Source organism: Anolis sagrei, chromosome 1, assembly GCF_037176765.1.
Source record: "Anolis sagrei isolate rAnoSag1 chromosome 1, rAnoSag1.mat, whole genome shotgun sequence".
Classification (NCBI taxonomy): domain Eukaryota; kingdom Metazoa; phylum Chordata; class Lepidosauria; order Squamata; family Dactyloidae; genus Anolis; species Anolis sagrei.
The window spans coordinates 299,416,980-299,443,234 of NC_090021.1; the positions used below are offsets into that span (position 1 = coordinate 299,416,980).

Here is a 26,255-nt window from a genome sequence, read left to right on the forward strand (position 1 = left end):
AAATCTGCTGCATGTTAATTGTGATGCATTATCATCATCTAGAAAAGGAAGAATTGCTTCTGGCATGGTTTCATGTAGAGAGTTTGGATCAGGCAAAGCAGTAGAGAAATCCTGGAAATATGAAAATCTCCACTTATCATTGATGTTCATCAGAAAGTCTCTTGATATCCTTTATCCAGCAAGTTTTGACTGGATTTGTGTGGATCCCCACAGATGAGGATCATACTGCTCTCTTTTTCAGCATTTTTCAGATCCATTTACTACAATCTTATTCAAATTTAAACTCAATGATATACTGTTGATGAGCTTTAATTGAAAATATGCTGGTGCTAATTGTCATATGCCAGCAGATTCTGACAAAGTACAAGGAGCTCTTATTACAGTATTGCAAACAACCATTAGCAGCTCATAATAAAAGGAGTTAATTAACTTTCATGAGGTTTTAACTCAGTAGCAATTTTTCCATCATTTATTTTGCAAATAAAAAAGGTTTCCAGATTGCAGTTTGCAGCAATGTGGTCCCATCAAATTTTGCATGGGTGGATTCATTCTCATGCTAGGGAATTACACTCCCTCTTCTACTCACCCCAAACTATCTCCTTAACAAATCACTGTCAAAAGCAGATTGGAAAGGCTTGGGAAAATGAGGATGAAATCCATGCTATCAGCAGTGACTATTCTGTTGGGTTCATTCATACTGGCAAATTATGCCGGTTTGTCCCACCCCATTTCATGAACCATTTTCCAAAACATCTTGGCATGTTCTATTGATGACAAAACATATAGAGTGAGTTTACACTGGCCACTAAATCCAGGGCTAGATGCACCCAGATGAATTGACTGCAGTGCTACATTGGTGCCCAATCAACCCAGTTGGGCTACAGTCTCATCAGCTCCATTGGATTGTTACATCACCCTTCATGTCACCAATGCTACCACAGCTGGTCGTTGAGGTCTGTTTGAGCTACTGGCTGTTGTGGTTGCATCTGCTGCTGATAGAATTGGGCACCCATGTGACCAGCAAGAAGGACTGGTCATTTGGTGGCAATAATGAAACTCTGTGGATTGGCTAGCTAGAAATGGAGGTAGGAACATAGGATGAGCCATCTCCTTCCCTTGTGTTGGACAGGAGATCAAACCAAATTAGACCAGATCCCGCTGTCAAGACTGCCACATAGTTTGGCTCCTCTGGAGGTTCTGGTAAGTTCCAGAAGACCCCTAATTTGCCAAAAGTGGGGCAAAGTCAGAGTAAACCAAGAAAACCTATGAAACACACTAGAAATCAGCAATCTTTGTCAGAACAAGCAGTAGTGGATTTTGTGAGAGTCCACTTTTTCTTACACGTGTAGATTTGCTATAGGACACTGGAAAAGATATGTGTGAGGACATAGTTTGAAAACAATGTTTGCTCCTTATTGATCAGTTTGCGCCAGCCCAACCTCTGTTTGGATATCAGTTAGTAAGCCAATGCCTTAAATCAAGAAATAGCTTTCTAAGATCTACAGAGATACTCACAGGAACACTTCAACGAGAGTCCAAAAGTGGCAGGTTAAAATCTGGAACTTCAATCAGTGGCTGATACCAGATGAGAAACTCCCTCCTGGGCACACAGAAGACTGGGTGACTTGAAAGGCGCTGAACAGGCTGCGCTCTGGCACCATGAGATGCAGAGCTAATCTTAAGAAATGGGGCTACCAAGTGGAGCCCACAACATGCAAGTGCAGAGAAGAGCAAACCACAGACCACTTAGTACAATGCAGTCTGAGCCTTATCACATGCACAAAGGAGGACCTCTCACAGCAACACAAGAGGCACTCGAAGTGGCCAGCTTCTGGTCAAAGGACATTTAGTATAATGCCAAGTTTAACTTTGTTTGTGTTTTTAAATACATTATAACTGTACCTTCAATTTGCTTCTGACAAATAAATAAATAGTTTTCATGTACACTGTTGCCATTACATGATTTTGTAGAAATTCAGTATAAAGCTGGTTTAACTGCATATTCTCTCTGGAATGCTGGGCGACCACATTTGAGTCCACTTGGCATGGTTTCATTAACTAAACTGCTGAGTTTAAGCTCAGATTCCATTCAGATAAATTCAAAGGATTTTTAAAAATATCTTCCCTTCAGGCACCATCAGCCCCAGCTGAAATTGAATAATTGTGTGTGTGCAAGTGTGCATTAGAAGGGGTGCTGCCAATCTTTCCCTGTATAGCAATTGCATTATTGCAATCTAACACCTTTGACACTAAGCCTATAGAGCAAGTTTTAAAATGAAAAGCAATATGGGGAGGGGTGAAGAAAGGGAATAAGCACAGAGTAGAAATTTCCTAAAATAGACCGTATTTTCCAGCATATAAGATGACTGGGCGTATAAGATGACCCCCAACTTTTCCAGTTAAAATATAGAGTTTGGGATACACTCGCCATATAAGACTACCCTTCTTCCAACGCACACCAAATAAAAATTTAAAAAACATCTGATTTGATTTCAATATGGTAATTTTCCTATTACTGTACCTCCTTCTCTGCCTCTCAGATCTTGCACATGCGCACCTGCACCGCTTCACTGCAGTCTTCAGGAGTGAGATCTGAGAGGCAGAGGAGGAGGTACGGTAATAGGATACAAGGGCGGGCCAGACAGGTAAAAGAGTTGTGTTTTCTGGGCCCAGAGCCACCCTCCTTTCCATACCCCAGATGCCCCGGATGCCTGCAGCTTGCTCCGCCCTTCACTTACACCTTCCCGGTGAGGCTCACCTTCACCTCACCATCGGGACAGCATTAAGTCCACAAATCCTGATGAATGGATTTTCTTCTACCATACTTGTACAGCATCACCCTTAATGCTTTCATACAGTCACTGCATATGGCAGTGATGCGACCACTGCCATTTTTGAGCTCCCCTCACCATATGCAGCAATCACAGATTCTCCAATCCGGATTGGAAGTTTCAGAACCTGCTCTATTAGACGACTCCCATGTATAAGACAACCCCCACGTATAAGGCTACTCCCGTGTATAAGGCTACTCCATGTATAAGATGACCCCTGACTTTTGAGAAGATTTTCTTAGGTTAAAAAGTAGTCTTATATGCCAGAAAATATGGTATATCAGTTGAAAAAAGGAATGGGCAACTTTCAGAAGGTACAATGCTCCGTAAGCCACTCAGGAGAAATTGAAAGGCTATCCGTATCACGACCTCTGAAAAAAAACCCCCACCATTTTGTCCTCTGAAGCTACATGTGGTACATAGACCACACACTGCCTGTCAAAAAATGTTTGTTAGGTTCAAAAGAATTGTGAGGAAAAAGAAAGAAAATGTTAAAGCAAAACATCTGGAATATTATACATAAAAAATCAGCGGAAAGAAGAGCAATGAACACTGCTGTCTCCCAACATAATAGCCCCAGATTCAAACCCAGCATTTAGTACATCGTTTTTTAAAAATCTGTGTTAGTGCACTATTCTTCAACTTTGAAAGAATTACTAATAGTGTATGTTACTGAACTCTTAGATGCCAGGGCCAGTGCCAGATACAGCAGACAAAAGCCCGAGGTGATTGCAACTTACTGCTTGAATATATTTATTAGTGTTCTTTTATTTAAAAAACCAGACTGGATCAAACATCACACTGACTCAGCCACATGGTGATATTGACATCACTGTAATGCTGAAGGTTTACATTAAAATTTCCATCTAATCAAAGATGTTTTCTTCTACAAATGGCTCATCGTTCATGCTGAAGGAAAATGCAGTTAAATGTTGTATTGCATGAGAAACAGAATATTTTCTACAGTGCTAAGCAAGTAGCATATGTTATGTACATAGCTGAGAGATCAAGCCTGCAATACCATACTCACATATGCAGGATTAATTTCAATTTAACTTAGTGGGTCTTACTTCTGAGGAAGTATGTATAGAGTTGCACTTTTAAGTTTGTAACTTGATAGAACTACTCTTTACATTATAGTATCCAACATCCTATAAGCAACAGGGCCACCACTGTTCAAAAGTTTTTTTTAAAAAAAGGCCTTTTCCAAGCTCTGTTCAGATACACATGGTTTAAATAACAGAAGAGAGAAAAGTATATGTATTCTTCCAGTCTTTATCATTTATTAAGTAGACAGTGGTTCTTAACCTATGAGTCCCCAGATGTTTTGACCTTCAATTCCCAGATATCCTAACAGCTGGTAAACTGGCTGGGATTTCTGGGAGTTGCAGACCAAAACACCTGGGGATCCACAGGTTAAGAATCACTGGGGTAGGGGTTAAAGAGGATCTGTACTAAGTTCCAGTTTTTTCTTTTTTTACCCTTTCTGACTAATAGAGTCTATCTATCTATCTATCTATCTATCTATCTATCTATCTATCTATCTTTATTTATTTATTTCATATATTTATATCTCACCCTTCTCCCCACAAGGGGGACTCACAAGGGGACTTAATGAAGTTTGGCATCACTTTAACTGCCCGGAAGTTGTATTTTGGTGATGTCCAAGAACTCTTTGGCAAAGAAAGCTAAAGATCTTGTAAAACTACAATTCAGTCAGTCCTCCACATTTTCTAGTGTTAGGGATGTAGGACTCCTGCGAAAGTGGGAAAAAATGTGAATAGAAATGCTATATTTTCATGAGTTAACACCTCTCTAGTGTGACTGGAGGACCCAGATATTCCTAGAGAGAATATTTTACTCAAATCCACAGACAAAGAAATCTGCAAAAGTTAAGCCTGCAAATGTGGAGTGTTGAGTTCTAGATATGAATGATGTCCAGTGTGTCATGCTCAATGTATGTCATTTAGGCACTGAAGGAATATTTCATGGAAGGGGGTAGAATTATTTTATGGAAGAGCAATGCCATTACTTTTATCCTGTTGTAATTATACTCCTGGCAAACCTCAGCCTGCAGTAGCAGTAACCTCTTGTGTCTATTATGCAAAAAATAAAAATAAAAATGCAATGCTTTATTCAGTCGCAAAAAAGAAAAAGAAAAAAAAAAGAAAATGTGATGCAGAATACAATTTCCAGTATTTGAAGCATTTACTACACTAAAAAAAGGCCTCATCGCAATTTCTGTAAAATAAGGCTAATGTTGGATCTACTTCCCTGACAAATCCGATGTCGATAGCCAAATAGTCTGAGTCACCAACTATCAAATGAGCAAAGTGAAACTGAGCACTGCCAAGTAAGGATGACATTGAACCTTTAGATTTCATAAGATAGCCAAATACATAGAAGGCTGCTCTGGGATGTGGGACAAGTAGTAAGCTCTAGTTCAGGCATTTTCCAATTCTTGGTCATTGTGTAGAAATCCATAATTTTCAACCTCATCAGACGAAGGGATTTTTCCACCTTGTCTTGGGGGAAGGAACCCCACAGCGGACATCACATGACGTAGTGCAACTTCTGGTGGAGGCTCCCCCCCCCCCCCCCAAACTGAGGAGGAAGCATCATTGGACGCTTCCTCCACAACACAGGAGGGCGACACTTCCCTATGTGATGGGGAAATTATCGCCAAGATGGAGCTGGGTGCAGGACAATGGATTCACCCCGCTGCCCCTCTCTTATCTCATTTCTGATGAGGTCCTTTATAGTGTAAATATAATATACATATAAGTGTGAACTCTGAGCTAGAACTTTATGATCTGAATCTTAGCCATGGAATCATTCCCTAGCCGTTCAAATTTACCTTTAATTGGAATGGACAATGGGAAGGAATGTGTGTCAGACAAATTCTTGCCAAGCTCAGAAGTATTTTGATAGCCAATTGAAGGTTCCCATGAATAATTTGAAATAGTTTGGTTAAAGCAATGTTACGTGTAAAGTCCAGTAAGTAAATTACTTGTAAAGTGAAGCAGCAAGCAAATTTTGCATCCTCTAACAGTCCTGATTTGGTAGGAATAATCCCAACTAATATTTTGTCATCTTGTTTTATCAGCAGATTTTAAAATGTCCTGGTTTGTCTCTAGTCCTTCCACTTCCCACCTTCTCAGCTTATTTCTATTGCTGCAAACTGAGTTAAAAGTGCAACAGTAGTTTGTACAGAGGGAAAGGAAAGGAAGGGACAGAAATTTGCCCTTCCCTGTGGGCTCAAGCAAAACTAACTACTGCCGTCTCTCCAAGTTTGTCTGTTATTCTCATTATTAATGTTTATTCTTTTTACCACACTTCATTGCTGCTTGGCTTCATGTGTTCTTTATTCACCAGTACAATGGCGCCCCCAGTTGCTCAATGGGTTAAACCCTTGTGCCGGCAGGACTACTGACCAAAAGGTTGGTGGTTCGAATCTATGGAGAGGGGTGAGCTCCCGTCTGTCAGCTCCAGCTTCTCATGCAGGGTCATGAGAAAAGCCTCCCATAGAATGATAAAACATCCAGCGTCCCCTGAGCAGATGGCCAATGCTCTCACACCAGAAGCAGCTTGCAGTTTCTCAAGCCAATGTATTCTCAAAGGCTTTCATTTCCGGAATCACTGGGTTGTTGTGAGTTTTCTCGGCTGTATGGCCATGTTCCAGAAGCATTATTTCCTGGCAGGCATCCTCAAAGGTTGTGAGGTCTTTTGGATACAAGGAAAATGGGGTGGATGTCCAAGTGGGAGAAAGAACTCTTGTCTGTTTGAGGTAGGCATGAATTGCAATTGGCCACCTTGATTTGTATTTAATGGCCTAGCAGTTTCAAGGTCTGCCTTCTTACTGTCTGGGGGAATCCTTTGTTGGGAGGTATTTACCTGGCCCTGATTCTCAAGTCACTCCTCTCTCTCTCACACACACACAACCTTGTTCAATGTTGGAGGATATGAATTTTTGCTAGAAACCTACAGCTAGCAAAAAAGTACATAAATGTATGGATGCTGTTAGGTGAAGTTGGATGTCTGCAAATATATGAAAGGGCTTTCCCGTGAACAACATGATATCAGACTGCTTTTTTGAGAAACCAGGTTGCAAGCTGTATGACAAAGCAAAGGCAGTGCTGGGAAAGAAATATCCCCATTGCATCAGACTGACTCACTGTTTTATATTTGGTATTAATGCTCAAACAATGAGTGGTGTGCCTGATGTTATGAAAAATGCATCATCTAAAATATTTATGTTTTCCACCCACCCAGACACATATTTTGTGACTGATTCAGTACCAACATTCCCAATGAACGTATGTCAGGATTTGACCATCTAGAGATGATTTATATGATTTGCTGAATCATGTAAATTAATGCAGTAGAACAAAACCAGTATTTGTCAAAATTACTTTCATAATATGAAACCAAAATATTGAGGCTCTCCCTACAAAAGGCAGTACTTGGAACTGGTAGAAAAAAATATTAATGGATGTTTCTGATTTCCCGTGATGAAATGATTACCTGGGCATACATTTACAAAGAGTATTGTCAAAGGTTTTCATGGCCGGAATCACTGGGTTGTTGTAGGTTTTTTCGGGCTATATGGCCATGGTCTAGAGGCATTCTCTCCTGACGTTTTGCCTGCATCTATGGCAAGCATCCTCAGAGGTAGTGACCTCCTGATGTTTCGCCTGCATCTATGGTAAGCATCCTCAGAGGTAGACTACCTCTGAGGATGCTTGCCATAGATGCAGGCGAAACGTCAGGAGAGAATGCCTCTAGACCATGGCCATATAGCCCGAAAAAACCTACAACAAGCCATTTACAAAGAGAGTTAGAACTGGTTTGAGTATTGGACAGAAAGTCTAAGAGACTAGAGAAATGCAATTGCAAATCTTTTCTGAACAAATCTTGCCAAGATAACCCTGTGATATGGTCGCCTCACGGTAAATCAAAATGACGCAAAACAAACAACCCTGTAACTGAGTGTGGTTGTGGTAGGGTGCAAAAATGGGAGTATTGCACTTCCAATAAGGATCCTGTCCCCACATTTTCCTTTACTCCCCAACTATCCAGGATTACAGAAACTCAAAACTTCTGTTTAGAAATAAAATTTAGGCATACAAAGAAAAGGGAGGCTGAGCGAAGGAAGATAGACGCTTTTGAACTGCGGTGCAGCTCTATAGTCGGCTTTTACAGGAGTCCTATGCACCTAGCTCCCAATAAAGTGGAGGGCTGATTGTAGTGTAGATTCCTTCTGGTCTGGCATTCAGGTTTAGACTGCAAGATAGTGTAGATGTATTTCCTTCACCACACCATCAACTGATTCAGTTCTCAACTTTCTAATGAAAAATCTATGATAGTAAATGTGCAAGAATGCTGAACTCCAGTATATTCATTCATGCTAGCTTTGGTTAAGACTAATTTTTGACCAAGATGGTCTGCTGAACAAAATCATAATCTCTTCTTATGCCTATTTCTTGAAGGAGATTGACATTATTTATTTTTGTCTAAATAGCATCTGAAAGTCGGGGAGAAGTAGCCATGTTAGTTTTTAGTACAGCATTTTAAAGATTACCTATGTTTATTTTTAAGAAGCAATTTATGTAGTCAATTTTCTGGCCATTCACTTTTACATCTTGAAGTCATTGAACTTGGGAACTTTGGAAGTTAACTTTTCTAAAAAAAACCCCAAACAAACAAAAAGAAAATAGCACATGTCTCCACTAGATTAAGAATAATAACAACAAAGAGGATTATGATTGTCTGTTTATTGTTAAATTGCCCATTAGTATTTAAAATTCAACAACAGTGAGATGTTACGTGTGTGTGAATCTGCAGGTGATAACTTACAGGACCTTATACTATAATATACTATAATAAAATGTTAATTATTTGCTGTTTTCTGAGTTACTGAAAGATACCACCCAACTAAGTCAAAACAGTCATTTTAGAATTCACTTAAATATTTATTTATACTTAATATTATGGAGACTTGACGATAATCTAATTTTCTTTGTAGCTTTCCATTCTATTGGATACACGTGTATTTCAACATTTCACAGATGAAAATGGGGATGAATGTGGACAGGCAACATCAGAGTATGGTGAAATTGGCAAATATAATTAACAATGATGAACAGACAAGCAACAGAAATTTGTTTGCCAGTCTACTGGGAAGGGTAAACCTCCCTCCTGATGAGTTAATTGAGTGCAAAGTACTTCTACACTTTAAACACATTTTGTACTAAATGAAGTAAGCCACAGTGAACAAGAAAAGTGGGAACCCTTTAAGGCAAAGTAAGCCAGCACAATTAAGCAAACACTGACAAACATGAATAAGCTACCTTTCCCCTATCCTGAAAGCAGTACTGGTTGAGTATCCCTTATTCAAAATGCTTGGGACCAAAAGTGCTTTGGATTTTGGATTTTTTCAGATTTTGGGATATCTTTATTTGCATATGTGTACATAATAACAAATCTTGAGGAAGGGACTCAAGTCAAAACACAAAATTTATTTATATGTCATATACACTTATTGCACATAGCTAAATGAAATTTCATTTTTGGAGTATTTAGGACAAGGAATACTCAGCCTATAGTGTGGCACAACAAGTATGGGCCCATACTATACTACAATTACTATTGCAATTCAGTTATTAGGTGAGCTTGTCAATATGTATGGCACTGGGGAATGTGGGGCAGGACTGAGATCTTCCCCTAGGACAGTGGTTCCCAACCTTTGGGCTTCCAGGTGTTTTGAACTTCACTCCCATCATTCATAAAAGCTGGTAAGATAGCTGGGATTTCTGGGAGTTGAAGTCCAAAACACCTGGAGGTCCAAAGTTTGGGGACTACTGCCTTAGGAGAATCTGCAACTGGGAAATATATCCTTTGCTGTTTCCCTTGAAATTTACTGCTTACCTGTCCAAACGTATAGTCCTCTATGAACCATCTCGGGGGCTAAGATCGTCTAGGGAGGCCTCCTTTGCAGACGCGACTGGTGGAGATGGAAGACAGGACCTTCTCAGTGGTGGCCCCACTTTTATGGAACTCCTTCCCCAATGAAATTAGATCAGTGCCCTCCCTTCTGACCTTCAGAAGAAAAAACATGATTCTAGAACCAAGCATTTGGGCATTAAGATGGGCAAGAAACAAACACGGATTATGTCTAATTGTTATTTGATTTAATGTTTAAATGTAGTTATGTTTATGAATTAATTGATAGTTTTATGCTACTGTTGTTTCATGTTAGTTTTTCATGTTTTGTAAGGCATTGAATTTTGCTGTGAATATGCTGGAAACTGTTTTGAGTCCCCCCAGGAGTGAGAAAAGTGGTATATAAATGAATTAAGTGAATGAATAAGCAAATGACTTCAGTGATAAGGTTAAAAAAATTAACGTATCAATTATTCTCCTCCACATAAGTAGTATTAGTCCACCTATTCAGGAGGTATGACTACAGACTTCATTGTGACCCCATCTTCAAGATTAGCATATTGTTTTATATTTAAATTAATACATGTTTCATTTGGAATTATATTTTAAGGGGTTAGTGAAGCCATGCAAATGAAAGAGGTACTTGCCTCTTGCTGCTTACATGACTAATTGTTATTTTTGGCAACTTTCTCCAGTCTTCCCACACAGTTTAGCATTTGTAACTACAATTTTTCTCACCCTTCTTTAATTAAGGACTTACTATTTCCCTTCATACTGGTAAATGATGCCCCAGTTAATGTGTGTGGGTGTATAAAGTCACAGTGTGCTCATACATATCCAAATAGGCATTGTATAATTTTCCCCCACGCAAGCTACTCTAGACTCCTGGATTTGCAAATCTTTCCTGGCAGCGGAGATTTGGAGATTAAGGCAGGGACAAATAAGGAAAGGATTCAAGAGAAGATAATCCTTTTTGAGGGTGCAAGCACTTGTGGCGAAGAGATTACAAACATTATATGGATGTTTCTGCATAGGAAACAAACTCTTTCATGTCATTCTTATTGGGTTTCTTTTTCTTCCATCTTCCTTCTGTATTATATGGAGAAATATATGACTTCATTGAGCCACTTATACCCTATTCTTAAGAAATTCCAGAATTGATCTTAATAAAAGGCAATCCTTTGAATTTACACTTTCTATATTTTCTTCAGTAGTTGTAAGATTGTAAACTGGATTTACAATTACAGAATTACATTATATGTATGTGTGTATGTATGTGTATACATAATTTCACATGCATACACATACATTTGAAAACATGGCAAATGCAAAAATTAAAAACAAATAAAAACAATTAATGGGGAGGGACTTCCAAAGTCTGGCAGCAGCAACCGAAAAGGTCCTCTCCATACATTGTTACATCATTCAATTTTGTATTGCTCAAAACATCCCTTAACAGTTTACAATACTTTTCAGGAAATCTGAGCTGATTTATTCTTTAAAACCCACATTAGCAATTTGAGCTAAATCAGCAACCTGACCAATCCATTCTTCTGTTGTCAGTGATTCATTTTCCAGGTTTCAGCAAACAAATGTCCTTGCTGAATACCAATATATTACCAATATATTAAGAAGGAATTCATATTTACTAACCAGTTCTTTATCCACAATGTTCTAGTTTGGATCAATTTTAAAGATCTTTTCCATTGTCTCAGGAGAATGCTTAGTTCTGTGCAAAATTATGATTTCAGTGATGACAATGACAAGAGCAACAACAACTATGTATCCTACTGTGATTTCTTTAGAAGCAAGTGGTCTTTAGTTGATTCACCATAGTTCTTAAGGTTTTTCATCAATCTTTACTTTTATTTCCGAAAACAGCTGTAACATTTTAACCACAGCCAATGATATGATTAGAGTAGCCAGACATTTAGAGGCCAGACATTTAGAAAATAGATGTTCCCTCCTCCAAAACAAATAAGTAATTATGAATTATGATATTTTACTGATTGTATGTTTTTATGGTTGTAAACCGGGCTGAGTCCCTCAAAGAGGTGAGAAGCTTGGTATAAAAAACTTTGAAATAAATAAATAAATAAATAAATAAGTGTTCGATTTCCAAAATTCAACACTGGCCGGATCTACACTGTCATATAATCCAGTTTCAGAATGCAGATTAACTGCATTGAACTGGATTATATGAGTCTAACCAGGTATGGTCAAACCCAGGCCTGGGGGCCAATTGCAGCTCCTTGGACTCTTTTCTCATGCATTCCTCTCTCACACCATCCTATCCTTTCTTCCTTCTCCATTTCCTTCCCTCCCTTCCCTCCCTCTTTCTCCCTCTCTCTTTCCTTCCCTCTCTCCCTCTTTCCCCTTCCTTCCTTCCTTCCTGATCTTTATCTTTCTTCCTTCCCTCTTTCCTCCCTGACCTCCATCTTTCTCCCTCTCTCCATTCCCATCCATCCTTCCCTTCACCCTTTTTGTCTTTCCCTCCATCCCTCCCGTTTGTCTTTCATTCCTTCTCTCTTTCCTTCCTACTTACCTCTCTCCCCTCTCTCTTTCTCCTTCCATCTTTCCATCCCAATCTTTTGTCCTCCCTTCCTTTCCACTTTCTCCCCCTCATGCCCTCTTTCTCCTTCCTTCCATCCCTGTTGTCTTTCCTTCTTTCTCCCTTTCCTTTATCATTCCCTTCCTTCCATCATCCTTCCCTTCCTTCCATTCATCCTTCTCTTCCTCCCTCCCTCCCTCCCTCCCTTCCTTCTTTTTCCTTCCTCCTTTCCTTCCCCCTCCCTCCCTCCCTCCTTCCCTTCCCTCCCTCCTTTCCTTCCTTCCCTCTTTCTTCTCTCCTTCTCCCCTCTCTCTTTCTCCTTCCATCCTTCTCTTACTTCCTTTCATCCTTCCTTCCTCCCTTCCTTCTCTCATTCCTTCCTCCTTTCCTTCCTTCCTTCCATAACTGGGCAGCGAGTCCTCCTAGCAGGGAGTGTTACCATGTGGCCCCCAAGTTAGAAAGTTTGCCCATGCCTGGTCTAAACTGTCATATAATCCAGTTCAATGCAGTTAATCTGCATTCTGAAACTGGATATGGCAATGTGTAGCCAGATACATAAAGCTCTTGTCTCCAGCTTTGAAGTCTAATGCCTAAAAGTGTATTGACAGGCGAAGCTATCCACTTCTGTCCGTAGTCATTTTGTTAATGCTGTGGGTGACAATATCATGTAATGTATCGATTGATGTCTATCACAAGGATTTTAGCTACTTGGATGTGAATTATTTTAACCCGATTCTAGCACCTTTCCTTTATTCATCACTTCCTTGATTCATTTCTTAATGCTTGAAATGATATGACTTTCTTTAACAGCATGCACCTACTTTTCTTCCCATTTCCCCCTCTCCTCCTCATGTCATCCTTCAGGGCTGTGTCCTACATAGCATACGTTACATCTGTTTTGTGATGGCATGGAGAAAATGCCCTGTCTGAAGAAGCTGCCCACACAGACCCATACACACAGTGCTAGTCATGTGGAAATAGCCAATATACGGAGCTATTTTAAGCATGCCTTTCCTATGCACAGGACTTAATTCTTGATACTTCCTCCTGTCAGTTCTCACCTGCCCACTCTTCTCATTCATCTTTGACCTTGGCTAATATATATTACCCTTGATAGCAATGACTTTCCTTCGCTGCTGACTGAGCCACTTCATAAAGCAAATTCTCCCCTTCTTCTGTTGGGCCAGAGCCACATATCGAGAAGAGAGGGAGGGCAGGAGTATGCAGAATAAATCTGCTGCAGTGGAAGTAGGGAAATAGCCAAGGACAACAGAACAGGAAGAGGTATCGAGTTATACCTCTTTTTTTTGTACACTCCAAAAGCATTTGCCAGAATGCACCAAAATAATGCTGTTTTTGTCCAAAAGGCAAAATAACTTGGAAGTTTCCCTCTTGTTATTTCAAAATGAACGTGGGCTCTTAATTCAATTAATGTTGCAAATATGTATTGGCATTATTTGAAAACTGAGAAGAGCTTGGAATTAACATATTACATGAAACAGAACTATTATGTGACATTTACTGAGAAAATACATATAGTAACAAATAAACCGAAATCCTATAATTAGTCCCAACTATAGTAAACTCATTGAAGCAATTTCTCAGAATACGTAAAAAGGAATGCTTGTCATATATTACCCTTCCCATTCTTTAACATCTGGATGCTCTTAAGGATGCTTTCTAATTATGTGACAACTAGGGACTAATACAGCACATCTCTTACGTCTCCCCATTTGTGAAACTTTGGTCTTTACTGGACATCTTAAGATAGCCAGTTTATCTCACATTTATATATATATTACTGTAGTTTCATCATAGCATTTTATTGTTTTGATTACCATTTTTCTTGCACTTCAGTTCATTATTCCAAAGGACACTTATGAATATCTGCATAAACAGATAATCATAAAAGTATTGCTGGGTTATCTATAAACAACCACAACCTGTGAAATTGTTTTGTTATTTCTAATCAAATAATTGCCTCCAAATTCTTATAATAACTTTACTTTGTCATAGATGAGTGCTAACAAGCTGAAGCTAAATCCTGACAAGGTCCTCCAGGTCAGTTGTGTGACTGATCAGGTTATAGGATGGCAACCTGTGCTCGATGGAGTTACACTCCCCCTGAAGACACAGGTCCAGAGTTTGGGGGTCTTCCCAGATTCAGCCCTGACACTTGGTGTTCAAGTGTCAACAGTGGCTGGGAGGGCATTCGCACAGTTAAAACTCATGCGCCAGCTGCGTCCATACCTTGAGAAGTCTGACTTGACCATGGTGGTCCTTGCCTTAGTTACCTCAAGGTTGGATTACTGTAATGCACTCTATGTGGGGCCGCCCTTGAAGATAGCCCAAAAACTGCAGCTGGTGCTAATGTCTGCAGCCAGATTGTTAACTGTCAACTCCCCTGTTTAAACAGCTCCACTGGCTGCCAATAAGTTTCTGGTCCCAATTCAAGGTGCAGGTCATCACCTATAAAACTCTAAACGGTTTGGGATCTGCCTATCTTTGTGACTGCATCTTCCCCTACAAAACCGCATGATTCTTAAGATCTTCTGGGGAGGCTCTACTCTAGCTTCCACCATCTCAGGCACAGTTGATGGTGATGAGAGAAAGAGCCTTCTCAGTCATGGCCCCATGGCTCTGGAATTCCTTCCCCAGGGCGATCTGGCTAGCATCCTCCCTGTCCACTTTCTGCTGTGCCTTTGACTAGGCAATTATTTGGATAGCTGGTCCCAATTAGGGGACACACACACACACACACACACACACAAATCTGTCCTCAAGCACTTTACTACTGTTATATTCCAACCTTTACTGATAAATTTTCTTATACTTAATGCTGCTATATGCTACATGCACATTACTCACTAGCTCTATCCTCTATTGTTGTGGCGCCAGTCCACCCACCCATGATGAGACACTGAATTTTACTATTGGTTGTTGGCACTGACGTTTTGTTTTATATATTGTTTAATGTTGTTTTTTTATTCTGCTATATTGCTTCTGTTATTATTTTCTTGATGTGATTTTAATGTGCTATGTTTAATTGTACTATTGGGTCTGGCCCCATGTAAGCCTCCTCGAGTCCCTTCGGGGAGATGGAGGTTGGATATAATAATAATAATAATAATAATAATAATAATAATAATAATTTGAAATAAAGTTGCAAAAATTGGTTGAATAGTTCTTCAGAGATTTCAGTCCAAGCTACTATTGATCCTGAGAAAGTTATTTAAATATTGGAGTACTAATTCCACTCCTACTTGACTTTTGAGTAAAATCTAATGCCCCTCCAGTCCTACTTGATTTGCGAGTAAAATAATGCAGAATGAACTGCATTATATGGTCACTGTAGACTCATATAATTCAATGCAAAGAAAACAGTATTATATGAGCCTACACTGACCATATAATACATTTCAAACTGCATTATAATGGCAGTGTAGAGGGAGGCGGCCTAACACCCTTTTTTCTGTCTGACATCCAAAGAATTGAGCTTGTCTTACTGGAAACAGGAGAATCAGTTATCTATCTGGAGCTGTGTTTAAAACTAAGATTTCCATTGCAACTGTATCATAGCACCATCTAGTGTTTCTAGAAGAGTATGAAGGGGTTTCTGAGAGCTTTCCCCCTTAACCAATGTATTGCTTAACTTGTACCTTTAATATCTCAGCTAGGGTAATGCTTATTACAGTTAGCTCTCCATATCTGTGGGTTTATTTTTGTGTGGATTTGATCATGTGTGGATTTGATTATATTCCTGCAGGAATCTTTAGGTTCTCCAGTGCAATTCCTGAAAGACCCGAGTCTAATGGGGTTCTGGGTCTGTGGGGACTCACCTTTGGGATGCCCTGGGGGTTGAGTCTCCATAGCCAACTTCCTTCTTTGGGCTTTGAAAAGGCTGGAGGAATGAGATGAAGCCCACCCCTTCCCCAAGCTCCAAATTTATTCCTGAAAACTTATTCACAATGCCACCATGACGGTTTCCTTGCATCCAAGGGTTTGGGGACTGGAACTCACACCAAAGCTGGTTCTTTAAACCCACTTTGGCAAAGGTTTTGGAACTCTTTGGAAGCACCCCCCAAGGATAAAAGTGTGTTTTACATTTCCCATTTTTGAATGAATCCTGCGCCCTGCTGTGTAACAAACTAGTGAGTGGATGATGCCATTAACTGTAGCTGTCATTTGGTTCTATCAATAATTCCATTCGCCACTCCATTCCTATCATATCTGTGCAGTGTTTTTGTTTATGTAGTACACTAAAATTCATCAACTTTTAAAGGTACAAGTACAAAAAAGAAGAGGGAAGACTAAAAAAAGGAAAAAGGGAAATACATAACATATACATTATTTTCAATGGGATGAATGACAAAGGTGCCAAGAACAGAGTGTACATTGTACAGGAGGCTGTAAGTTAATATATGAAATCAGTTCCACAGATAGGAGGGTCTTATTGTATAGCTAAAGCAGTAAGATCTTTAGACCACTGAATGATAGATAGTGAATATTTCCAACTTTGGAAAGTAAGTTTTATGCAACTGTAAAAGCACCCCACTTCCAGGTCCCTGGCCTCTGCTTAAGTGGATCAAATTCTCCTCTCCTCCTGTCGTCACCTCACCTCGTTCCTCACTCTGGCCTGCGTGTGCATTGGGCAAAGAGACACAGCAGTGCAGCACTCAGAGACCTGCCTGTTGCCTGCCTAACCTCTTTCCTTCTCCAGGTTAAAACTATTATATTTATTATATTTATTATTATTATTATTATTATTATTATTATTATTATTAAGAATGGATGGCCATCTTTCAGTAGTGCTTTGACTGTGCCTTACATGCAGGAAGGCAGAAAGTGGTTTGTTATAATAATAATAATAATAATAATAATAATAATAATTATTATTATTATTATTGGGAAGCATTGTCAAACCAGAATAGAGATCTCACCCCTCCTCTCTTTCTCCCCTCTTTCCTTCTCCAGGTTAAAACTATTATATTTATTATAATTATTATTATTATTATTAAGAATGGATGGCCATCTTTCAGTAGTGCTTTGACTGTGCCTTACATGCAGGAAGGCAGAAAGTGGTTTGTTATAATTATAATTATAATAATAATAATTATTATTATTATTGGGAAGCTTGTCAAACCAGAATAGAGATCTCACCCCTCCTCTCTTTCCCCCCTCTTTCCTTCTCCAGGTTAAAACTATTATATTTATTATATTTATTATTATTATTATTATTATTATTAAGAATGGATGGCCATCTTTCAGTAGTGCTTTGACTGTGCCTTACATGCAGGAAGGCAGAAAGTGGTTTGTTATTATTATTATTATTATTATTATTATTGGGAAGCGTTGTCAAACCAGAATAGAGATCTCACCCCTATTATTTTCAGTTGCGCAACCGCGTCCGCCATTTTAACGAATTGATTCGTTAATATTAACGAAATTTCGTAAATATCAAACTTTTTAAAAGGAAAATTTCGGAATTCTTTTAAATATCGAAACGCAAAAACCCCCAAAAAACGAATCGATTTTAGAAACAAATTTTTCCGTTGTTACCCAGGCCTGTTAGCTGCCCTTCTCAATTTGATGTCATCTGCAAACTTGATGATCATGCATTCTAACCCTTCACCTAAGTCATTAATAAAGATGTTGTAGAGAACCCGGCCCAGGATGGAACCCTGCGGCACTCCACTTGTCACTTATTTCCAGGATGAAGAGGAAGCATGTGATAAGAGGTGTGGCATCTGCTGCTGATATGAATCTCCCTTTTTCATTCCTGCCTTCTCAGCATTTTTGCTAATGTTTCTCACAGGACGGAGCATTGCCCTGCCTCTGTCATTGACTGCTGACAATGAGAGGTAATGGTGGTGAAACATTATCTCCTGTGTCATACAGGTTCCTTTCAGGAAAAGGGATGGGGGGGGGGGGGGGGAAGTGCAGACAAGCAGAGTTTTTGAATCTCTTGTTAACAACTTATAACTTATAACAATCTATCAGTACAACCACACATTTCTACCAGTATAACCACACAGTATTTCCTGATTATAAAACTCACTGGACAGTCTCTCAACCACAATCTCTCAACCCAACCTATCACACATAGATGTTAAACATAACAGAGGTAGAGAGGGGATTATGAATGCCTTGGTCAATTTAATTGTAACAAAAATTAAGCACCCATCAAAATCAGTCGCTTTAAAAATGTACAATGTGATTATTGCTAATGATTCTCTATGTTTTTCTTGTATTTTAGACTAGCTGAAAAGTACTCTACACAAACACATTCAACTATATTGTACACAAATGCAAACAATTCTTTCATAGCAACCTACACAGTTGGAAAAGGATAGTTGAATTTGATTGCGAATGCTGAAAGTTCATGAATAAGGGATGTAACAGCTGTATACATATAAGACCCTGCAATGTGAGTGTTATTTTAAAATGAATTGGAGGAAGGGAGGCCAATGTCTGATCTCCATCTTTTTTTTCTTTTTCTTTTGGGAATAGTCTCCATTCTTTAAAGCATTACTTGATTAAATCCTTACGGGTAGAAGCTAAACTGTCATCTTTCTGACTGTTTAATCTCTTTAGAAATGTTAGAAATGGAACTTCAAAATGAAATTTCATTGCAGCAGGCTCACTGAGTATACTTTGTGCTTTGTCAAAAAGAACGATGAAAATGGGCATAGCTTAGGAATCTGGCTCTACTTAATCAATTATAATATACACGTGAAATGTCAACTCAGATCTTACAGCGATAACAGAACTGAAGAGCTCAACATGCATAATTCTGGACTTCAAAGTCACGGATGAAATCTGCTCATGATCTGTTTCTCATGCATCTCCTTTTTCTAAAAAAAGAGCATAACTGCAAAAACAAAAACAAAAAACAAATGAAACCTTTCATACTTAGTTGCTCCCTATCCTCAGGTTTCAAGATGAGGACAGGTGAAAATGTTATATACTGTATATATCTGTACTTGTGTTTAAATCAAAGGCAGTTTTGGGGCCAAAAATATGGATTTAGCTTTGACCCAGGGATATGTAGAGGGTAAAATTTGTGGGCATGTGACAAAGAAATCTAATCCTATCCTTTTTAAAAACATAGAAGGAACATTCTTAGGAAGAGCTAAAGAGAAGGTGAGGATGTTTATCTGAGAAACAGAAAGGGAAATAGAAGAGCAAGGAAAGAAACTTGCCTCTAAGCAACCCAGTGCAAAGGTAGTGACAAGAGGCATTCGTGAGAAGCTTATACTCTATTTCCTCTACTTTACTATAAGATCCATTAAAAATGGTCACTGCAGTCTCTCTGCAGAGAAGCTTATGCAGGAAGTCCTTATTAAAAATAGCTCCTGCTACTCCGCTCCACTTCAAGTGCCCAAAATGACAGGCAAGCCATATTATTCATGTTCTCTCTATGTTCCTGATGAATTATGGATGACGAATTGGATCACGATTCTAGTTACGAGACGTTAATGTATTGTTATTGATGTGTCATTACTTTGTATACTATGCTGTTAATGGTTTTTAAATTGTATGTTGTTATGCTTGACTTTTTGCTCTTGTTGTGAACCGCGTTGAGTCGCCTATGGGCTGAGAAACTGCGGTATACAAGCAAAGTAAATAAATAAATAAATAAATGCCACAAATGCCACTCAGACTGAAAAAGAAGGTAACGGAGGACTGCCTGTCTTTTTCTGGTTTGGGCAAGGGAGAGATAATGTGGTGGGAGTGCTTTCAACCTCTGCCTCTCATCACTGCCGTTGTGCCTGGATATCTATTCTAGCACTGACCAAGTTGACCCAGGTTTGTTTTGTTTTGTTTTTTAAAACCTTATACACAAGTACATATGGTATATAGGAGGGAAGAGAATTGCTTTAGACTCAGGGTTCTCAGTCTTTTTCAGATGTGGAGCCCTTTTTGAAGTAAATGTTTCTCATGGAGCCCCCCAAAAAGTTTTCTATTATATTATATATAATGCATATATAACAGGCACAGACAAACGTTTTGACGCATTGTGTTTTAAAATTTGACAGAGCAGCCAGGCCAGTGGCAGATGGATGGAGAGTGTTTGTGTGAACTAATTGAAAAAAAAGGAACAAACTCCTATGCACACTGCACATTTCTCGTTAGTAGTGCACAAAAAAGAAAGAACAAAATGATATTTAAAATGAAGAACAATTTTAACCAACATAATTTATTTCAGTGGAAGACCATCCAGTCCAACCTCCTTCTGCTGTGCAAGAAAAGCACAATCAAACCACCCCCAACAAATAGCCAGCCAGTCTTTGTAATAATAATAAAAATAATAACAACAACAATAATAATCCCAGGGCTATCCAATCCAATCCCCTTCTGCCATGAAGGAAAAGTACAATCAAAGCACCCCCTGAGTGCCGGGAGAGAAATAGGGTTCAGGAAGCAAGGAAGGTGAAGGGAAAAAGATAGGGGGGGGGGGAGGAAGGCAAGGAAAGAAACACTTTTGGCAGCAAGGGAGATGGGAGAAAGACTTTTGGCACCAGGAAAGAGGAGGAAAAGCTTGGAGGGGGAGGGAGGAGGAAGAGGAGGGAGCCTTAGAGTCCCTCAGCATGCTCTGCAGAGCACACTTTGCGAACCGCTGCTTTAGACAAATGCATTGTTTGGATTCAAATTACAGTAAAAACATGTCAAAAGTAATATTATTTGCATTTTGTTTGCCCTGAAATGTTTCTTGATGCTCACTGGGTTGTCACTCCCAGAAGTTACTTTCTACAGTTTCTACTACAACAGGGTAGTCAAAGTGTGGCTGTTTCCATGCCTGTGCAGCAATAACAAATAAGAATGAAACGTCTGATGGAAACTTGGGAATTATTTATTTTTTCAGTAGAAGAATTGCACAAACCAAATATAACACACACAAAAACCAAGTTGATGCAAAATGTGTATGATGAACCATTAGTTCTAATGTGATCTGCAGTGATAGGAGATCTCACAAAGTAGCAGGAAAACATATAACCTTCTTGAAGAGTATAAGAAAATGAGAAAGGCAGTGCTAACCAAAGACTTATCTAGTGTAGCATGTTTCTCATAGTAGCCACCAGATGTCCTGGAAGGCCCACAAGCAGATTATGAAGGCATTTCTTCCCCTTATTTCTATTTTTTATCAGTGTTATTCAGAGGCATGTTGGTTCTGCCTTCCAGAAGTCACTGGAGATACTCTTTGATATGAATTTCCAAACTTTCTTTATAAACACACATATCTAGTATGGCCTCATTGAGGTCCAAAAAGCAGGTAGTAGCAGGTGGATTTGCCAGGCAGTGTGGCAAATACGGCGGGCAATAGGGGAAACCCTCACCCCACATCCTGCATTTCCTTTATTGTCCTCTTATACATCCCATGGGGGGAAGAATCACCGCCTGGCTTCTCCCCACTCTTGCTCCATTCTTGTCTATGAGAACATGAGGAGCCTTCCGTGTTCTCTGGGCAGCTTCTTATGATGGAAGTATGGAGCCCCGCTGGAAGCAGCCCTACATTTGATGGGCTATGGCAGGCTCTATTCTCCCAGCAACCTGGAAACATCCTAAGATGCTGAAATTTGCTAATGTTATGTAGTCCATGGTTAATTTTTTTTCATATTTCAGCCAGAATTCTATTGGGGTCTTGTGTCTTTTTAATTGACCTTGATTGTGGATAACGTGATTTTATAGCTGTAAGTAGTATTTTTAATATTTTAATTGCTTTTAGCCTCATCTAGCTTTTTAACTGAATGTTTATTTAATTGTTGAATTGTTTAAGGCATTGAATTTTGCCTCTGTTATAAGCCGCCTTGAGTCCCCTTCGAGGTTGAGAAAGGTGGGATATAAATATAGCAAATAAATAAATAAATAAATAAATAAACCTGTATTGTCTTTACATCTAGAATTATGCTGGGGAGGGAGGGGGGAATCTGAGATCCAATGCATTTAAAAAAGAAATTGTTACTGGCTTTCCTTTTTTTCTTTCAAATGGTTCAAGAGTGGATTTTTTTCCTGTGACACAGTTCTGAGGCAAAATGATTTTAAAACACACACAGAAAGTGGAATGGTTCAAATAGATTTATGCAAATTATGCCCTAGCATTAGTTAGTGTAGGGTCCAATCTGAATTGTATGTGTCTATTCTCTTCGCTGGGTGCCAATTTGGACACATGGTTCCTTAAAATACTGGTATGTCTTGAGTGTGGCAGTGAATGTACAGTGTCTTGTCCCAGGCTGTATCTGCCCTCCTGACTCAAAGGGTAAACATCAGTACAGTCCTTCACTCAATCATGGTTTCCTACATCTTATCTACTATAAACTACAGGTCAAATTAAAAGATGGTGTCCACAAGAGGATGCAATCTTACTGCCAAGTTCTTTCAATCCACACTGTCTGATGAAAGAAGCTCTGTTCGTATCAGCTGGGATAATCACCGAGGGCCTAAAGTTTGCACAGTTAGAGTATTGTGAGAAAGGAGTGTTGTAATTGCACAAATAATTGCCAGGGCAGTGTCAACAGCCTGGCAATTATTTGGACAGCTGTTGGAGTCTCAGTGTCCCAACAGTGTTCACCATTGGTGCTGGCTCTAGCTCACCTCACACCTCACGGCTGTGTCTTCAAGTCACCTTCCACATTAATTAACTGCAACACCACTGACATATTGCCACTCCGGGGCATTTGTGAGAAATTAAAATGACATCTGATCTGCCATTTTAATTTCCTGAAATACCCTGCAGTAATATTATGTTGGCAGTATTACAGATAAATAAATGCTGGGTCGCCCACAGCTGTCTGCTGTGATCACACTTGCTGCTACCCTGTGCTGAATCTGCAGCCAGTGTATAAGTTGGCTAGAGATGAACATTAATGTAGGAGACAGTCTATCAATGGTCGCTTTGTTGAAGTTGCCTTCAAAGCTGAACTATGGAGGGCTGAATGAATACGCAACACAGAATATGTGGAGGACACTTCTAAGGACCTCTTCACACAGGGCTTTTTTTGCCCCATTCTTCTGTTTGTTGACAGGGCCTGCTGAGTGTCATCAGATGACACTGGCTTGGCCCCACCCACATTCCTCCTGAAGTGGAGGGGAAGTGTTGCAAGATGCTTCCTCCTCCACGGCGGAGAGGAAAGTATTTTTTTGGGTAGCTTTACTTCTGTTTTATTTACTTCTGGCATTGAATGTTTGCCTTTATTATGTTGGAAGCCACCCTGCGTCCCCTCTGGGAGATAGGGCAAGCTACAAATAAAGTATTATTATTAGCTCCGATGGAACTACCTGTACTTTCTTCCCCCTTTCTCCATATGATCATTGCTGTCTTTCTGCCTTGTCCCATTCCCACCATATAATAAGGGAAGGAAGGCAGGTGTGTGGGGTGCAACGAGGTGCCCCGTGCACCTTCCCTTTTGCTGGTGACTGTCACAGGGGCCGTGTGAAGAGGTCCTAAATAAACATTGTGCTTGGCAGACTTTTCAAATTGAAGTATTTTTCAGTGATAATGAATAAGAAAAGTAAGTTGTCTTGCCCTTGCAAGTTGGCAAATCAATAGCAACTTGTTTGCAGTGTGTTCTCCTTCCATCTCAAAAACAGAATAAACTGTTTACCCTGTGCTAAGGACAGTAAGTCCCTGGACATTGTCTGGATATTGAGGTTGGATTTCTGGTCTACTTTGGAGTAAAGGGTTGGTGTAAAAAAAGCCCTCAGTTTGAATCTGTCACCACATACAAGTAACACTTTTGTGCTGATGTATGTATTCTTGGATCTCAAATTATACCCTGATCATTTGTTTAGTACCATCCCCCCCCCCCCCCCCAATTTGTTATTTTGACATCGGTGGATTCGGTCATTTGCGGATTTGCCATTGCCCTGCCTTGGCTGTTTTCATCCTGCTTTGCAGAACAGATGTGGCACTTGGCTTACTAATTTAGCCCATAGATATAGTAATATGGACAGAGTTAATGCCCTCTAAACATTGGCTTGGTCTGATTCCTAATTTTATGGGTTAAGGAGCAGGAGGAATGTGTGTTGGGCACCACATTCCCTCTGAGGCTTGAATGAAGCACCCCATTCTGTATTTTCACCTTGGCAGGGAAGCCCGTAGACAGCTGAGGAAGACAGAGAAGGGTGGGTGCTGCTTCTTTCAGATTCCTCCAACACGGACTAAGCTAGGATCAACCACAAGGCACTATGGTGTTTCTCCTGTGAAAAAAACTGTAAAAAGTTTCTGAACTGGAGATTTATATAACAGCAAAGAATTCCCACTCCTAAGTTATGTTTACAATTCAGTATTATCTATTACTAAAAAAAAACCCCCACTCATCATTTAATATTTGTCTGCTGTTCTGTGATTCATTCCACTAAGGAAGTCAAGTTTGCTGCTAATATTGTTCCAGTCATATGATCTTGGAAAACATTCTAAACTAAATGTGCAAAACTTCCTCCACATCACTAAAATTTTAAAAGGATCCATAGCCAAGTTTTATGTAGGGTTCCTTTATCATAGATCCCAAGGATTTTTGTAGGAACTTACTCCAGGATTAGGTCAAAGGATAGAAAAGCTATTTGACTGGACTTCAGCTCCCAGAGTCCCCCATTCTACCTGTAGTCCAATAAAGTAATTTTTGCAAGCTCTTGGGATCTGTTAGAATAGCAACTTAATTGCACAATCCTGTCAGTAATGTAACTTCTGCCGGATTCATTTGGGTATATTTCCAACTCACTGTGCCTATTGCTACAGTTTTTGTCAGAAATTGGGAATAAATAAGAAATGTGGTGTCTATATGCCTATAAATATAGCCAAAGTTTGAAACTTTATTACCAACTTCAAACTGTAACCAAGTGACCAATTTATATCAGATCCCCTCTTGCCATCTTGTTGCACAGCTAACATTCTACTGGAACGTATGTCAGTGACTAAAATAACCCGACGAATTTCAAGCGGCAAGTGTCTAGTGAGTTACAGTCAGAGAGCATGGATGACTGAGAAAATATTACAGTTACAGTCTTCAGGAAAAGGGAAAAGGCCTACATTTAATCTGTGGGCTAACTTCGTGCCGATGCAGTTTCTTTCCTCCCCAAAATGAATTGATCTGTTTTGAATTTGTTCCTTGCAAAGCAAAAGCAGTTGCCTGACAACTGAAAATGGATCTGACTGTGACTTGTCTGGATTTTTTATTGGCATGTTTCCTGGATTGCTAACTCAAAGTAACTGCTTTGGACAAGAAGAAGGAAAAAATAGGGGGTTTGTTAATTTTCTGCTAAATGGATGAATGAACATTCTACTTTCAAAACAATTAAGGTAGGACATGGTATAGTGGGAAATAATGAACAAAACATGGCTTTGGAGACAGATCTGAGAATGTCAGATTTCAAAGCCTTGCAAATGCATTATCGTACTGTGTCTTTTGAAAGGGGGTCATATTTCATGTCTGTGAACATTTTCTTAGATTTGAAGAATTTGATTCATTCCTTTGCATGTCAGGAGAGACTAGATTTCTGTCAGGATAGACTAGATATGAAATTGCTGTATGTTTAGTTTAGCTTTTATAAGACAAGTTTCCCCCCTTTATTCTTTCTTTCTGATTTAATAACCAATCTGTCAAGCTCCTGTGATAAATTTCCACATGATCTCTGATTGTTTGTGTAATTATGTCTATGTGAATAAATATCAAAATCCTACATTTTACTTTGTAGTAGTTCTTAAAGTGTGACTGTCACTGTTATTGAGATGGATGCAATAGCTGTTGTTACTTTCCCCCCCTTCTCACATGGGTTGAAAATAGCCCTGCTATTTATAGCTGATTAAAATACATGTTATTGTACAGTATATACTATAGCATTGTTCTGGCTGCAGTGCTTAGCCTGTACTGTGTTGCTTTTGTTATATTTCAACAAATGCAGTCAAAATCTAAACTGTCGAACATATTGCCTCA

At 39.4% G+C, this 26,255-nt stretch overlaps 1 protein-coding gene across 7 annotated transcripts in view; it reads left to right on the plus strand.

Annotated features, from left to right (window-relative positions):
* The window catches only part of AKAP6 (A-kinase anchoring protein 6), a 314,103-nt gene that overhangs the window by 50,138 nt on the left and 237,710 nt on the right, over positions 1 to 26,255 (plus strand). The window contains exon 1 of one of the 7 annotated variants that reach the window (XM_067462877.1): positions 25,296 to 25,621. The exons of the other annotated variants lie outside the window; for them this stretch is intronic. Within the exon in view, the coding sequence (XP_067318978.1) occupies positions 25,589 to 25,621 (33 nt within the window). The 5' untranslated portion in view covers positions 25,296 to 25,588. Of the gene's footprint in view, positions 1 to 25,295; positions 25,622 to 26,255 lie in introns of those variants that run through there. 7 annotated transcript variants of the gene reach the window in all.